The sequence below is a fragment of the Amblyomma americanum genome, chromosome 7, assembly GCF_052857255.1.
Source record: "Amblyomma americanum isolate KBUSLIRL-KWMA chromosome 7, ASM5285725v1, whole genome shotgun sequence".
Lineage (NCBI taxonomy): Eukaryota > Metazoa > Arthropoda > Arachnida > Ixodida > Ixodidae > Amblyomma > Amblyomma americanum.
The window spans coordinates 151,655,046-151,672,245 of NC_135503.1; the positions used below are offsets into that span (position 1 = coordinate 151,655,046).

The 17,200-nt window shown below is 44.1% G+C and overlaps 1 protein-coding gene across 1 annotated transcript in view; it reads left to right on the forward strand.

The window, feature by feature from the left end:
* LOC144098176 (uncharacterized) overlaps positions 1 to 17,200 on the forward strand; it is a 103,876-nt gene that overhangs the window by 52,835 nt on the left and 33,841 nt on the right. Inside the window, exon 12 of the mRNA XM_077630695.1 lies at positions 2,083 to 2,252. Coding sequence (XP_077486821.1) covers positions 2,083 to 2,252 — 170 coding nt within the window. The remainder of the gene's footprint in view (positions 1 to 2,082; positions 2,253 to 17,200) is intronic.

The following is a 17,200-nucleotide window of genomic DNA, read 5'->3' on the forward strand; positions in this document are numbered from 1 at the left end:
AAACTCGATTCTCTGGTTCTTTCTGGCTATGTTGATGTTTGCCTGGCAGAAAAAGCTCAATTTATTACAAAGAGAACCAGATTTTAAAATTTTCTTGCCGCTTGATTTCCTTTCACGATGTCCATATCAAAAATGACTCCAAGGTCGCCATTAGAAAATGGGTGGGGGTGTTGCCTAGCCTCAGGGATCTCCATGAAAAAATTGTCACGTATTTTATCATTTCAAGATTCAATTTTCCCCTTAAAGGGAAACGTTAAAGAGAAACAAGTTGCTCTATGTTGATAGGCTATGGCATTTTGATCACTGACTATTCTTACCAAAAACTGAGCTGTTATTTATTACATCTATGAAATATAGGCGTTGTCACCACCTTCTGATTTTGTCAGTAAAGTGTGTGTGTCTGTCAACATTGATATCCATGTGCAGATCTCGGAGGCTATGCCACACCACCATTCACTTCAATATGGTAGTGACGCCATAATTTCGGAACAACTGGCGGGAAAATTTTAAAATTCAATTCTCTCGGCCATAACTTAAGTCTTTTTCTGCTGGACTAACATGAGCTTAGCCAGAAAGGGCCAGGGAATCAATTTTCATTGAGAACAATAATTCAGTGGAGTTGTCCTCAGTGTCCCCGCCTGGGCTTCTTTGAAGCAGTGCAGCTCCTCTGAGGCAGGCCGCAGTGACGCAGACAGAGTGGGGCGATTTGAAACCAGCGTAGCCTCTGCTACTTACTTTGAGCTAACCTGTAGTGGTGCATACATGTAGAGCCTTTGTGAAAAAAAATTGTGGCTCCAATCCACGCTGTGAAGCTGGTTGGACAGCAAAGCTATGCTGTTTGCATTCAATTTTTCGCCTGGAATTTTTTGCTTACGACGACACGAAAACAAAATGCAGCCCCCGGAAACACATGCAGGGAAAAGGAAGGTGCTTCGCATTGTTTGCAGTTGCAGTTATCATACATTATGCGGTTTGCACATCACAAGAGCGGAAGCTCTCGTCCCCAGCGAATTAATCTTTAGCTCGTCATTAACCCGCAGTTTCACTAAAAGCCACACAACCACGCGCTTCTGGTAGCCTAGGTTGAACGCACAGATGGTGCCTTGAACAAGTCGCTGTAAAACAGCTGTTGCTTCTGGTGGCAGGAAGCAGAGCTCAATGTTTTTGAGCGGGATATTGCAGCAGTGTCGCAGTGTGCTGACCAGTTATCCAGGAGGAGGCAAATCTTGAGCACGCTTGTTGCAAGCTCCTCAGAAGGGCTTGCCATTGTTTCGTCCTCACCTGGCAGGATGAAGCACCCGAAAACAAGCACACAGCAACACTGGCACAGCCTGGAGTCCCACAACCCCTATCCAAGCAGCTGCAAACCTAATGTTTATGTGAGACAGGCATCATTTCCTTTCCTTAAAACCAATTTTCATTTCATTTTCCTTGCCTTACAGCATGGTTCGGGTGTCCACCAAGATATATATGCCAGAAGCGTCATTTCACTTCCTTAAAATTGGACCCCTTAGCAAAGCTTCAACACCCCCCCTTCTTAAAGAGGAAGGGTTTTCTATTTCAGTTTTTATATATTTTTCTTTTTTATTATGACTGCTTTATAATCAGTATGATGTAGGATTTCTATGCTGTATTTTTCTTTATTTTCATTTCTTTTTTTTAAATTTGTTGTTGTATATTAGGACTCCTTTATGCTGAGTATGATATACGATCTCTATGCTGTTGGGTACTTTTCCACTCCTGGGGTTTTTTGCTGAGGATGATGACAACACGAAAATTTCCTTGGATGATAGAGATATACAGCTTCACTGTGAAATATGTGGGACACTGTTAGCACTGGTGGCATTGAAGGGGTGATGGCAAACACTCCTGTGTCAGTCTAGAGATTTGGGACACTGGCAATGGGAAATGAGCCGGACACTGCTGGCCTGTTGGGCTGTGTATTTTTGCCAGACTGTACCGTGGGCTGTGGCTTCTATGCCAAAGTGTCACCATCGTCTGTATGCATTGCACGTTAGCTTATCAGTGCAATGCTAGCCACGAAAGCTTTTCTGTGCCACTTGTTTGCAACGCGAATGGCAGGACGAAGAAGAAGCGGCAGCAAGAGGAAGCAGCAGTGCCGCCGCAGGTGTCCAGTGAGCAATTCTATGAAGTGACCGGCAGCCTTCACGACGCCCTGGCCAGCCGCTCAGGAGGCTTCAGCCTGGCACAAATGTTCGCTGGCCAACTGCAAGATGAAGACCTTCAAGCTGGTGAGCAGGCCTTTGCTTGTTAGGGCGATAGTGTTAAGGGTCCCGTTCAGCGGAAAACCCATCGCCGAAGGCGGTGGCGCCGGCATGAGCAAAAAATCTCCAGAGGAGCTAACTAGGTGGGCCACCTGGCTCATGCAACCTTATGACATCACAACCTGCCCTCCAGATTGTGAGCCCACAGGGGCAGATGGGTGTTCAGTTATTGCACGAGAGGTCGCTCAAGAATAGAACCTGGCTCTCACTAGCCCCACTGATGGCTGTGTTTGAAACAGCCACCTGCCTAGACAGTGGCATATCACTTACCCTAACCACTGCACCACTACGTCAGGAGTGGTATGAGTACTCCCAACGATCAGTGAATATAATGTAGAGAATGACTAATTGCACATATATGGGCAATAACTCACTAAACCTATCGCGTCATACCCTTAAGGAAAAGCTGAAGTGTCCCCTCCAATTTTACTTCATTACTTGCCTGAAGAAGGCTGGTAAAAGGATTGTTTTTTAATTTCACCAGGTTTGGATTGGCGAGATTGTTTCCTCGTGATAGCAGTATGGTGTGCACTCCTGGGCACACACACATTTGCCATCTGAGCACGAAACTCAAGTGCCTCAGAACAGTAGTTGTGCAAAACAGGGATGAAGACAAGAATTGGCCTCACTCCTTATGTCTGTACAGCCATTCATTGCAGGGGTCACATCGCGAAAAAAACCCCCCTCTAACTTCCAAAGAGGGACTTGAACCCATGCTAACATGCAGCCAGTCAACTATTTTGTATGTGAACTGTGTATTGGCTTGGCTGCAGTTGGTGTGTATGATTCAGAAGCCAGAAATTGTCTTCAGTACCTGCGTTGCAATGCAGGTCTGACACCCGAACAGAGGATTGCTTGACTGCGTTATACGACTGCACATGATTGCAAAAAGGGGGCAAGACTGAAGGGGAAAACTCGGTGAATGATACACTAAGCACCTGGCTGATGCCAGTTTACAGAATTGGTGCACGTTCATCGTAGTGTTGTCCGGGCATGTGCAAATGGTGAATTTTCAGTGTGAAGCGAAAGCTACTTTGAGCCTTCTTTTGGCTCACTGCCACTGTTCTGGGGAAAGAGGTGGCGTCATACGATTCACGCGAGTTGGGATGCGAACAGTGCGTGTTCATGGGCTAGTGGGGGCGGACTTTGCAGTGTAGTGAAGGGCATATTTTTGAAAATTTTGTTGTCTCTCATCCTACATTTCAGTCTACATTTAAAAAAAAAAGTAACGTTATTTAAACGATGGATCGCTTAATAAAGCACATTGCAGGGCTAGTTGGTTATACATTATTTCTAAAATATTCATCATCATCAGCCACTCCGGTCTCTTCATGTCTCTCCAGGCCTCTTCCATGTCTCTCCATTTAACCCTGTCCATTGCCAGCTGCAGCCACCGTATCCCGGCAAACTTCTTGATCTCATCCGCCCACCTAACTTTCTGCCGCCCCTTGCTACACTTGGATTCTCTTGGAATCCACTTGGAAGGACAAGTGGTTATCTTGCCTTCGCATTACATGCTCTGCCCAAGCAATGGCATAGAGGTAGAGCATCCACCTCGCGTGCAAGAGGATCGGGGTTCGAGTCCTGCTGGCATGCAATTCATTGGATAAAAAAAAAATAACTTGATGGAACTGCATAACCAGGTCTGGTGTGCGGCCTGATTTCAGTAACCAGAACCAACAATGCACTCACTCACCAGAACAGGACTTGGCCACACTGGTGTAGTACTTGGCCGCAGCCTCCTATATGACTAATATCTGTGCCACGCGGGCAAATTTAGTGCCATTAAGTGCTTGCTGCCTTAAGTTTTAATCTCATTTGTGTGGTGCCACGCGCGAAAACTTTGAGACATTGGTTTTACTGCCATTTGCGACCTACTGAGTTCGCCGCAACAAGTTTGCCCGAGCAATGTGTGCTCTCATCCCCATTCCTCATGCAGAAAGCCATGCAACTTCGTTAGTAGCAACTTCCTGACCAGTATCATGTAGTTCAGTTATAACTTTCAGTCAGATGAGGCATCTCTGGCTACTGCATTTATGATATAAAGGGCGTCATTTATACCAGCTTTTCTGAAGATATTCTTGGCTTGTGTGGAGACAGGCGAGTTTTGTGACTAGTTTTTCAACATTTCAAGCAAGAAAAGCGGGTACTTTGTGCAAACTAATTTTTATATTGCATTTCAACAACATCCCCGAGATGTTGTGCTCAAATGAGCATGGTTTATATTCAGGTGAAATTTTTGAGTGCCTTGCAAGCATCATTGTGACTTTCGTATCATAAAATGTAGATGTGTAGTATCAAGTCCGAAAATAATGGCATTAACCAACTTAAGGCCTTAAGCATTTACTGCCATTTTTTGTTTGCGTGTGGCTTAGGTATAAACCACTTATTAACTCTCGGCTCTCAGTCCACAGTGGTTGGGGAGTAACTGACCAAGGCGGTCGGACATGTGACGCAGCGGAGGGTGCTAAGAATGTCTGGCTCCAGACAGCCCGCCATTGGAATTTGAACCTGGCAACATTTAACGCCAGAACCTTATTTAGTGAGGCTAGCCTAGCAGTGTTGTTCGAGGAGCTAGCGAGTATTAAATGGGATATCATAGGGCTTAGTGAAGTTAGGAGGACAGGTGAGGTGTATATAGTGCTGAAGGGAGGCACATACTACTATGTTGTTGTAGATTAGCGGTTAGGCAAGAACTGGGTGTGGGATTACTCATCAATCAGGATATAACTGGCAACTCAGAGGAATTTTATAGTATTAATGAATTAGCAGGGGGGTGGCAGTTGTCGTAATTAGGCTTAATAAGAGGTACAAACTGAAGGTGGTACAGGCTTTCGCACCTGTGTCCAGCCATGGTGACGAAGTCTTCAAAACCTTTTATGAAGACGTGGAATCGGCATTGAGAAGAGTAAAAAATGCAGTGCACTGTACTGATGGGTGACTGCATTGCCAAGGTAGGAAAGAAGCAGGCTGGAGACCACGCGGTAGGCAACTATGGCATAAGGAACCTGCGCTGGAGTTTTCCCGCCTGCCACTAGCGCCACCTAGCGGCCATCGCCACAGTTCTTGGTAGGATGAAGGCAACTACTGCGGCTAGAGGTGCGGAAGTGCAACGGAAAAAAATGCCAAAACCATCAGCATGCCCCGATGTTTGCAAGTGCCACATTGAAGACGGCTACGATAAGAGTGTTTTCTACTTGTTTCCATTGTGGCCGCATGAATAAGAGCGGTACAGTGAAAGATTCAGACGGTTGGACGTGTACGGAAAATCTGCATGCGGCTGAATTGTTGGTTGCTTTGCCGTAAAATGTAATGGACGGATGCGAGTATGAGCCATTGAAGGCTGTCGCCTTAAAAAGCCACCCTAAGCTGGCATTTGACCTTTCACCACTGTGTGCTGCGGTACTTAGCGTGGAAACCAACCTAAATGATGTTTAATCATAAAGTGAACAAGGGAGGGGAAAACCTCGGGATGCTTGCCAACGTATCGACAGGAGGACTTGTCTTCGTCTGGGCAAAGCATTCATCATTGGCGGGGTTTAAATAGGGTCATCCCTCCGAGGAGGAAGGCCAGGCGAGGCGGAAGAGGGTGTGAAGTGGGAACAGCGTTAGCATGGGGAGGGTGAATCTTGTCCAGGCATGATGGCTGCTAAAGTTGACCAGTGCCTCCTTTATAAAACTATGCCTGTCAAAAGAGCCCCTCTTGCTGAGTCACACTCTTTCTTGGCACTCTTTCCTATAGTGAGCTAGAATACTGGTCTAGTGGCGCGAACGGAGGCATGTAGCAGCGGCGCGGCTGAAGCAAAACGCCTCTCCTCACCGTAAGGGGCGCTGGCGCGTCTTTTACTAGCACTGCGCCCCTGCCGCCGTGCTGGCCGGGCAGTAGACAAGGCTCTGCAAGTGCCCATACGTTTTCGCGCTTCACTGCTGGCGTTCTAGGTCCAAGTTCTGCATCTGTTGACAAGCTCCATTTATTTCTGTCGCATTTGAGCACGCGGGAAAACCAGACTAATGGAATGAAAGGCTTTTATAAGCTAGTTGACGTACAGCTACATGAGTGCGTGTGACACTGTCTAGCGTGTTGTCACTGTTGAAGTACCTAATAGAACGTGTAGGTTTCAGTACCTGATGACAAGCAGAGTGAGCCAGGATCCAGCCGGGCATCTTATCAGAATTGTGAGGCAGTCTTAGTTCTGGCTGCAATACCCATATCAAGAGCCTGAGCAGATGTTTGTAGTTATACTGGAATCTGCCTTGCATTTAACAACCTTTCCCACTCAGTTTCTACGGGAAACCTCGAGCTTGGCATCCTCATTGCCATTTTATATGCAGATGCTGGCCAGCAAAGCTCTCCCAGTGGCCCGCAGGAGCTTGATAAAATTCTAGATGCAGGCAATATATATGTAGATGCAGCAGAAACAGTGCTTATAATTCTGAAAATACCGCCATACCATTCCACTTGCACTGTAGCATCAAGTGACAGGGGGCTAATATTCTAATGTAGAAGCTTGGGCGTGTTGGTGGTGGATCATTCATTAAACAGCGCAAACAATTCGAGGGCACAGAGACAGTACATACACACGCGCGCACTCATGTGTATGTCTCGTCTATGCGCCCTCGTATTGTTAGCGCTATTTCGTAATGTTAGCTGCGCGGTTATGTAGCAAAAAAAAAGGGGGGGATCCTGAAGACAGGCTGTGAAAGCTGCCTGACTTTGCTTCTAGTGACCAAAGAAGCGGCAACAAACTCAAGCCAGCTTGCATATGAACGACAAGGGTGACCTTCTGTATCCCTTACAGAAATACTTGCACGACATGCTTTAGCCTCCTATACAGCTACATGCAGACAGTATCCTTGATATTGTATAGGTGGTTAAGGCAAAAACAGAGCTTAGATCTGGCTGTCCTGGCCGATGTGAAAATGTGGCAGCCGAGCTCTGCTGTAGTGCCTTTCACTGCTTTTTACATAACAAAACCACCTTCCATTTTCAAACTGGAAGGGAAAAGATTCTGAGTACCAGAAAATTGGTGCGCTTAGACCTGCAAAGCACGTGCTTGGGTGAAATTCCATTTGACATCATTTCGGTTACTCGAGGAATGCATATGTGCCTGCCAGGAAGCCAAGATTTGCTATAATTTTTCTTTTACAAGTATTTGCACTTATGCTGCAAGCCTTGCCTAAACTTGGGGTGAAAATATTTCTAATCGCGGGTAAATTTTTGTGAATAAAATGCGTTTCTGTGGCCGCTGAAAGGCTTAAGGAAAAGTTATTTCCCCTACAGGCAGATCATACAGTGCCCTCAGAGATGAAATGCTGGGTTTAAAAAAATCAACTCAGTAAGAGATGCATCTAAACAAATTACATCTTCCAGCAAAACTATGTGCATTTTGCATTGCCCTTTGTTGGTAGGAGACGACATAGAACGACGCGATATTTCTACATCGCCAAATTGCTCGAAGGGGCTCGGTGGGGAAAAAAAAAGTGCCTAGGAGGTTATGTTGAAGTTAGGTGAAGCCAGTGGCAGGCAGGTTTCTTAACTAGGGGCGTATTATGCACCCCACCATTACGACGATGCGGAGAAACATGCACAAACTCGTGAAGCAGCAGCGACGGCGCCGCTAGAAAAGTTGCAGTAGTGCCATCTGGTGGCTTCTATGCCAAAGAGCATGCCCGCGCCCTCCCGTTTGCGCCACTAGGACAGTATTCTAGTTCACTATACTCTTTTCCATTCACCACGCTTGCCGCTCGTGGCGCGGCACGCTGACACTACTCCCGTCTGGCCCGACCGTGAGCAGGCGTGCTAGGCGCGTTCGTGCCTTGGTTCGTGCAAGGTCAACAAAGCAAAGTTTTATTCGCTGGTGTCAACGTGTGCAGGAATATGCTGTGATGTTTGGTTTCCTTCCGTTTGTGTACTGACAGCGTGCATAATGACATACTGCTGTGTGCCTATATATATATGTGCATCAAGTGCAAAAAAGAAAGACGCCGGGGTATCATACCACAAGATTCCAGCTGACCTCTAGTTGCGCCAGCATGGCTAAAGGTTGCAATGGCTGATTTCCTTGAATACATCGAAAGACTGGGAAAGGACAGCCACCCTGACAAAATTTCTTTACCAATGAAACATACACAGCACTGGTATTGACAACAACATCGGATGTAGCATGCATTCATTACCTTCTGAAGGAAAGGGAGTTCATATTTGTTTTGACTCGAAAGTTTTCGAGGGATCCGATTGAGGCACTGTTCGGGTTCCTTCGATGGACAGCAGGTTGCAATGATGTTATGGATGTGAAGTCTGTACTCTGCGGACTCGAGAAGATGTTTAAGACCGGTATTGTGTCTGCATCAGTTGGAAGCGATGTCAACAGCTCAGCCTCATTCTGTACTGATGCAGTGGTTTCCAATGGAAACACTCAGAAACGCAGCTGTACAGGCGAGGGTTTTTTCCCATCAGCAGCAAAGAACAGATTGCAAGATCTTTGCACTACAATATTGCTCCCCAACCTCAAAGTGGCTAGTGTATACCCTTATTGGTGGATATATCTGGCCAGAGTCTTGTCAGAAAGGCTCAGCTGCGAGAGCTGCATTCAACTTGTGGAAAAACCAAAGGGCAGTGCCCCTGTTGATAGGCAGATTGCACACCAAGGCCCTGCATGCATGATGGACTAAAGTATCCAACCAAAGAGTTATAGTGTCTATTTTGATAGGTACTAGACCTCAAGCGGTTTGTCAACATAATGCTGTTTCACAGGAAATCCATTTCCAAACCGCTAGAAACAAGTGTGGACATGCCCATTCTGGTGTGCAAGAACGAAGAGCCAGGCCACAGGAAGAACCGCTGCGGACTAACCATATGCTTGTAATATCACAGACAAGAACGCAGTCGCCAAGCTGTATGCAAATTAAGAAACCATTGTGACGGAAGCTGCTGAAATTGTAGCATGCCATGTCACGAGTTGCAGCCAGACAAGTTGAGATAAGTACTGCAAATAAATGTTCGATTGTCAAATGTCTCATGTGGTTGAGTGTAAGAAAATTTGGGCCATGGGAAGGAACCTAAAGCTTGTTAAAAAGCAAGGAAAATAAAAAAATTGAGGAAAAGCACAGTTTCTGCTATTATCAAGCTTTGCATTTCTGCCCAGCCCCGTGAGCGACAGCTGAAGTGTTTGGCTAGTGGGCTAGCAACATCAAAACATCACCTGAACGAACAAACGAAACTGCTTGTGGCTGACGCGGCGGCTATGCCACACAGTCATATCGCTTGTATCACTTTAAATATTCGCGATAAAAGCACATGGACAGTGCTTCGTTAGCATACTCGACGAACTAAATAATTGTAGTGCGATATACAACTCTACAACCAACATGAGCAGCGCAAGTCGGGGGCGGTGCATATGTTCCAGCAGCGTTCTGAACGACGGCGTAGTGGCAGCTAGCAGCACCGCGTTGCAAGCGGCACGTGAACCCGCGGCGTCTGTGGCGGTCCTATTGTGTGGCGCCGGAACTCAAAGGCATAGATTTATAAAGGAGGCGTTGAGTTGACTTATTGGTTTACCTGCAACACTGTGAAAAGCAAAAGGCCAGTTCAGCAGAAAGGAATCCGGTGGTGTGGAGCGTGGAGAGCATGGGCTTGAAAGGCTGCGTCAAGCTGGGACAGGTGGCGGGGTATTACTGGCTGTGATGACCTGAAAAACTGAGATAAGGAATTAGTCATCATGGCGAAACGAAATACTGGAAAGAATATAATAAAGGAAAAAGAGAAACCAGAGAAAGCATGAAAGAAAGAGGGGGGGGGGGGGTGGAAAGGAATGCGGGAGAGAACTGTTCCTGAGAAGCGATTGCTAGAGAAGCAGTGCAAGGTAAAGATAAAATTGAACAAAGAAGGGAGAAAAAAATTCTCGTTGAGGGTTTACGGGTAGGTGTGGATGGATAGGGTGAAAAAAACGATTGAGCGGTGGTATGAAGTGCTGGTGTATACTCTGACCATTTGCAAGACCTGTTTAAAAAATTATGCCAGCGCCAGAATTTACCTGAGAGATTCTAAGTTTACTCTGAATATGTTAATTCCTGCTAGTTGTGAGGATTTAAATTTGTGGATTAGGAATGCCCCTTTGTGTTTTCTGTCCCTTGTAGATTTGAAACCTGATTGAAGAACCGCCTTCTGTAGGTTCCTTGCTGTGCCAGCTTGATGACCATCTAGTCTGGCACTCATTGATTGCCCAGTTTCTCCGGTATATTTTTTTCTGACAATAGGAGCATTGAAGCACGTAGATAACATTGGACGATGTGCAGTTAAAACAAGTCTTTATATCGAAGGTGAAGTTGCTTGCATGCTTCTAACAGTAGTGTTGCTATGTAAATGCTTGTATGTCTTGCATCTATTGGTCAAGTGCATGGTCTTATTGTCGGCGGGGGTTTCTTATCAAGCCTAGCGTGTACTAGAATTCAATTCTTTTTTCTTTTTATTATCAGTATTATCAGTACAGTACATAACATCACTGTCTGGATCCTTAGCCAAAGGCTAGTTATGGATCCATGCAATAAAAGCAAAGAGAATTAGTGAGGACAAATGATTTCTACTGCATGCCAAAATAATACACATAAGAATGGTGGAAAAATGCAAAGCGTACAAGCAAGATGGTTCAAATTACAGAAATACAAGAGGGCTCATGACAAAAAAACATATGAAGACAGGAACAGCATTTTTTATACAAAATAAACGCAGTTGCCTTAGAAGTGATTATTCAATGACATATGAATGGCAAACCCAACATAGACACTACAGAGAATAATAAGAGACAATCACTAAGCGATTTGCATTGTAAATCAGGTAATTATTTGTGACAGAAAAAAGGTCTTTAGTGAAATATAAGGATTGGACGTTGCAAAGACTGCACAGGGGATTTTATTCCAAGTTTTTACCCCTTGATACTCGAAGCGGCGCTGGCCATAGTCATTGCGAGATGTAGGAACCAGAAATCTTCCCTGTGCTGCTGAACGACTGTTAGTTGGGGCTCTATGGAATGTGTTCAAAGTAAAGGGGGAGGTGCCGGAGAGGACTCTTAGTACGAGTAGTGCAACGCGAAAATCTCGAAGCTGCAATGCCGGCATTATTTGGAGTCTAAAAAACAAAGGGCGAGAAGGCGTATATGGTGTTGTGCAAGTCATTATTCTCAGTGCCCGCTTCTGCAGGCGTAGAACAGGTTCAATGTAAGTGATGTAAGTGAACCCCCATGATTCTATACAGTAAGTTAATTGGGACTGAAAGAAGCTAAAGTATATTGTTTTTAGTGTGTGTATTTCGAAATGTCGCCGAGCTTTGGCCAGAACGAAACATGCATAAGATAGTTTGCTACGCAATTTTTCGATATGCGGTTTCCAGTTTAATGCAGCGTCTAAGGTTACACCCAAGTACTGAATAGTCTTAACTTCTTCAATTTCTTTATCTCCTATCGTTATTGCGGAGCATGTCTTTCAGGTTTGTGTTGTGTCTGTATGTTACCCTTGGTGTGCCAAGAAATATTTTCTTGAGATTGCCAGCTAAAATAGGGTGTATTCCCACAAAATATTGGTTATGTTCAGAAGGGCGTTCGAGTATTTTGTTATAAGCGCAGGAGGCCGCTCACTGTTAGCTTTTCTTTTTTCGTTTTTTAAGTACCTCGCCTTGTTTTAGAGTGGTTACTCATTGGAAAGCATTATTAAAGGAGTTCTGAGGATGGTTCCTACCAATTAGGGTGTTTTTTAGTGAGTGGTGGTGTTTCAAACAGGTAGTTGGCGGCAGCGGAACATATTCTTCTCAGGCACGTTGCCCACCATACATATATGCTTTGCTTACAGCGTCTTAGATGACGGATAGTGAAATCCAAGTATTGCTGTCAGTCTGTAGGTTTCTTGCAGAATGTGGTTTTAAGCTGGCTATTTTCTGAACGGACGGTGGTGTCGAGAGAATTGACTTGCATAGTAGAGTGTTGGACGATAAATTTAGTGCTAGAGTGGAACGAATTAAGGTGCTCCCATATCATAAAAATGTTGTCTATGTAACGCAGGTATGTGAGCAGTTTTTCTGAAAATGAATTTAGAAATTTAGACTCCATAGAAATGTTTGCATAAGTCGGTGTGAAGGGAGTGGCCATACTTGTTCCAGATAGTTGAAGGTGATAAGAATCGAACTCGAAATAGTTGAGCATGAGTAGCGAGAGATACACTTCAATTTCATGTGAGTGTGGATTTTGAGTTAGAGCGTTGGAGAGCACGTCAATCACTTCAGTTATGGGAATATTTGTGTACAAAGCGGCAACGTCGAGTGCAACCGCTATCTGCTGGGATAATGGCTGCATCATTAAGTGACTCTATTACCCATAGAAAGTGTGCTGTGTCCTGGACAAAGGAAGGAAAGAGGGTTGGAATGTCTGCAAGGTGGTGGTTAAGAAAAATTGGCAAGTTGTCTGTAGGTGTGTTACTGTACAAAACGATAGGCCTACCTGGGACATCTGCTGTAAACAAGCCTTCCGCGAAAACCTTATGGATTTCAGGAAGTAAGTCGAAGCATCCTGCTTGTTTGACGGATTTAAGAGGTTTTAGTGCTGTTGCGTTATTAGTTCCCTGGATAATAAGCCTGTTAGTTTGCTCTGAATTACAATGCAGAACCTGAAGGTGGGATTGGAATCTAATTTCTTATACAGGCAAGGGTTCCGAGTTGCCTGCTTCAGAATCTGCTTGTCATTATTATTTCGAGATTCTGGAATATCAATTACATTGCTGTCATGGTCCTGCAGTATCAATGGGGTATCTTCTGGTTCTATCGAAATTGAAGGGCGGGTGGTGAGCTGTCTAGATATCTCTTTTTCTAGAGGAAGTTTGTCTCGAATATGCTTACATTGTTAATCGCAAAGCTTACGTTCCTTCCTCAATATAAACTCTGCTAGTTCCTGTCAATTGTCCAAATTGAGTACTATATTACTAAGTTGGTCTTTAAGAGAATTTAGTTGTGCTTTACAATGTTCTTTTAAAATAGCTGGGAAGGACAGGGTTGCGTCATCTGAAACTTTTTTCCATCGAGTGCGCAGTTCAGGCCGAAGTGCATCAAGGCTGACATTAACTTTTAGTCCCTTCGGCATTTTTCTCTGTTGCGAGTAGGATTTGTAAGTCTGTAAATAGAATCAATCTATAGTTACTAACTTTCTGGCAACTAGGAAAGTTTGCCTTTTGGGTTCGGGAAGGTTAGTCCTGCTAGTGTTTAGTCATTTGCTACAAAACCCTCGCGTAATCATTTGTGCTTTATAATAAACTGCACGTCTCCAACCAAAAATTTTAATTTTAAAACAACGTTTCGAAGCCGGTTCGGCTCCTTCATCAGGGGTGATCGAGGGCAGCAGCTAGCGTCTTTTCAGTGTGCTTTCTGTCCCTTGTAGATTTAAAGCCTGATTGAAGAATGAACAGTTTATGCGCATCATGTAGTGACCATGTTGATTAAAATGTTCCGCCACTGCTTTCTGTAGGTTTCTTGCTATGTCAACTCGATGACCATCTAGTCTGGCGCTCATTGATTGCCCAGTTTCTCCGGTATATTGTTTCTGACAAGTCTGACAGTCGGCTTCGAAACGTTGGGTTAAAATTAAAATTTTTGGTTGGAGATGTGCAGTTTATTATAAATCGTGAAACCCAACCAAAATGTTTAGTTTTAATTTGTGCCTGTTCCGAATGGACCTCCTGACAGGTTTCACGTGTTTAGGGGACTTCTGCTTAGGGCTGGTGTCGGTGGCAAGGGCAAGGTCCACGTCAGCGTCAGTCTGGGAGCTAGTGTGCGTCTTTAAATGCGTAGGTGGCTGTATCCTATTGTGTTTCTGCGTGCTGTTCGGCTGGTGTGGGATCCACGCCCTCCGTCCATGTACAGGTGTCTCGGGAACGGAGGGCCATGGCTGTTCCTGGGTGTTGTTGCTACTTTTAGTTGTCTGTTTTCCAGTGCTGGCCACAGTGGCAGAGGGAGTAGGTGTGGGCTATTACGTCCACTTAAATGTGTTTCTTATCCTGTACTTGATGTTGTTTGCCAGTGATGAACGCTTTGCCCAGACGAAGAAGGCAAGTCCACTTGTCCAAACGTTGACAAGTACCCTGAGGTTTTTCGTCCCTTGCTCACTTTGTGGTAACCATCTGACCAACCTCTCTCTAATAACGTTTGCCGCTCATTTTTCTGCGGCCTGCGCAATCGCCGTGAGCGGCTTCAAAATGTTCTAGAGCTACAGAAAAGGTCTCTCCCATTTCTCATTCTTTATTTCTCCAACTTAATTTTTCCAGCTTGAGTTTTTTGGTGAAATTTTATTTTACGAATTTTGGTTATATTCAACCATTTTACGACTATAACGATGTTTCACTGCATTACCTCTTCTATTTCCATGCGAGTACATCATCACTTATTGTATAGCAGATGTATTTTTTTGTGTTTTTACATTTTTTCGGCTTCAAAAATGCCCTAAGCTCAAACTGACAATTTCAAAAACTTCATTTCGTAAGCTATAGTATTTTGATCCAGTAATGTTTATTTTGAAAATTGTTTGCTCATAGTGAAAAATTTTGTTTGCTCATAGTGAGAAATTTTATCAAGGACAGTCTGAAAACGGCCTTTTATATGTAGCATCAGAAAAAAGTTTTCGGGTATGATTTAAAATTTTTAGTGGCGAGTTTATCAGCAGACTTGAAACATTTTATACGTTCCGGGATGTTTTTTATATTTTTTCTTCAAAAAGGCATTGTCTTGTCAGTTCCATTTTTAAAATAATTTTTCATCTTTTTTTTGTGTTTCCTGTTTTTGTTTTTCAATCTTCACACATAGTATTTATGTTAAAATTAATGTCTTCAGAAAGCACATTCTGTTGCCACCAATTTCATGTGCATTGCATTTTTTTTACACTTTGCATATTTTGCAGGAAAAAATCATCTATTTATTCATTTATGCATGATCCTACAGTGCTTTTAGGCATTACAGTAAGGGGGGATATATTACAAAGCAAGATACAATCATAAATGTAGCAAGTATCATAATGCCTCTTCATAATAGATGACTGCACGACTGCGGTACACAATCTTCCAACTCAAAACAGGGCAAACACAGGACACCCATTGACCTGACTGACTGCTTTAAAAGAAATAAAAGAAAGGGGACTCGAAAGGAAATAATGCCCTAAGGGTCCAGTGCTAAAAAGAAAGCATCATTGGATAAAATAGAAGCCACGGAAACTGGCAAATTATTCCACTCTTCCACCATTTTCGGAAAGCAAGAAATTTTAAAACAATTTTAAATTGAGGTGGTGTAACCCTATTTGGGTGGTCTCTTCTTTGGGGTACACAGGGCCGGACTAAGAAAAATGGGGGCCCTGGGCTGATGCGCATGCAGGCCCCCTTTCCCCGTGCTGATCCCCCCCCCCCTTCCCCCCCCCTGTCGCCAGCTACGCTACTGGAAATGTGCGATGTTTCATTTTAATTCCGCCAAGTTAAAAAGAACGAAGTGCGATCAACGGGATGATTATTATTGTTATTATAATAAGGAAAACAACAAAACTTGCGTGAAACGCGTGCTGTTGTAAACACCATCACATATGTTCACTTTGTGATTAATCTGCATTCTGTTTTCAGCAAAAGCTATGCTTTAAGGAAAAGTTTAGTGCCTTCAAGACGAACAAGAACATAGAAGAGACAACACTGCTCAGATGTCGATCCTTCTGAAGATAGGCTTTGTTTGCATCACTAAGCTTAATCCCGTAAGGAGACGCATGGTTGTATCCGAAACATTGCTTATTAAAATTCAAGCACCAGGCTGCAGTAATCGTTATACACGTTACACTATAAATATGCAATAGATATATACATTACTTAAACACCATAAAAATGCACTAGAATACAGATGAAAATTACCAAACGCAATTACAGAACATTATTTGAAAATATTTTCGATTAAGGTAAGACAACAAAGGACGACACAAAATAAACGTGGCACTATAAAAAAATACAGTTCTTTATAAGCACGCTAAATATCACAAGAAGAACAAACAAGAGATGAACAACGAAGATTTGCATACCTTGAATTACACTGCTCAGCGTTTCATTGGCAACGTGGAGGCTGCGAGGCGACACAACAAACTTAATGGAACTATTCATGTATAGCGCAAACAGTACGCTTTTAAAATGGCATCTTTCGCGCCTTTCCTTTGGCGAAATCACATATAGTCTGTTCGAAGGATAGATCGCGGAGGAGGTCACTTTCAATGGACATGATAGCAAGCGAGATCACCTTGTCGTCAAGAAGGCTCGAACGAAGGCGATGTTTTATCAGCGACAACGTGGAAAACGATCATTCGGTCTCACAGTTTGCCACGGGTATGCTTATGTACATTCGCAAAGCAATAGAAAGGTTCGGAAACACATCAATAAGCTTTCTTTCGTGCAGAAACTTCATTATTCCCAGGGGACTCGTGTCCTGGCACACAGAGTTGTGCAGAAAGTTCGCAAACTGAACGATTTCAGAGGAAAATGCTGGCTCCAAATCATTTTTGTAGGTTTTCACCAACTTCTCAGGTTGCTGTGCCAGAGAGGCCTCGCTCCCAGTTTCTGTCAGCAATATTAAGAATCCGAACCTTTCGTAGAGTTCAGTGTAGGCAGCCTTTCGCACTCGCAAACCAGAGCCTAGACTGTCAAGTGCAACACTGTAGGTCTCTACGATAAACTTTTTTCTACCTTGTAGCGCGCTATCGCTTTTTCCGTCCGGGCGCTTACTCAAAACGATGCGTTTGCCCTCATCCTGATAACATTGATTGGTACTTGGCGTGCGTGCTCTCTCTTCGAAGGTATCAAAGGGAGGTCGCAAAGACTTAACAAAGCCTTCTAGAGAGCTCAGCAGGTCTACAGCAGTTGAAATGTCT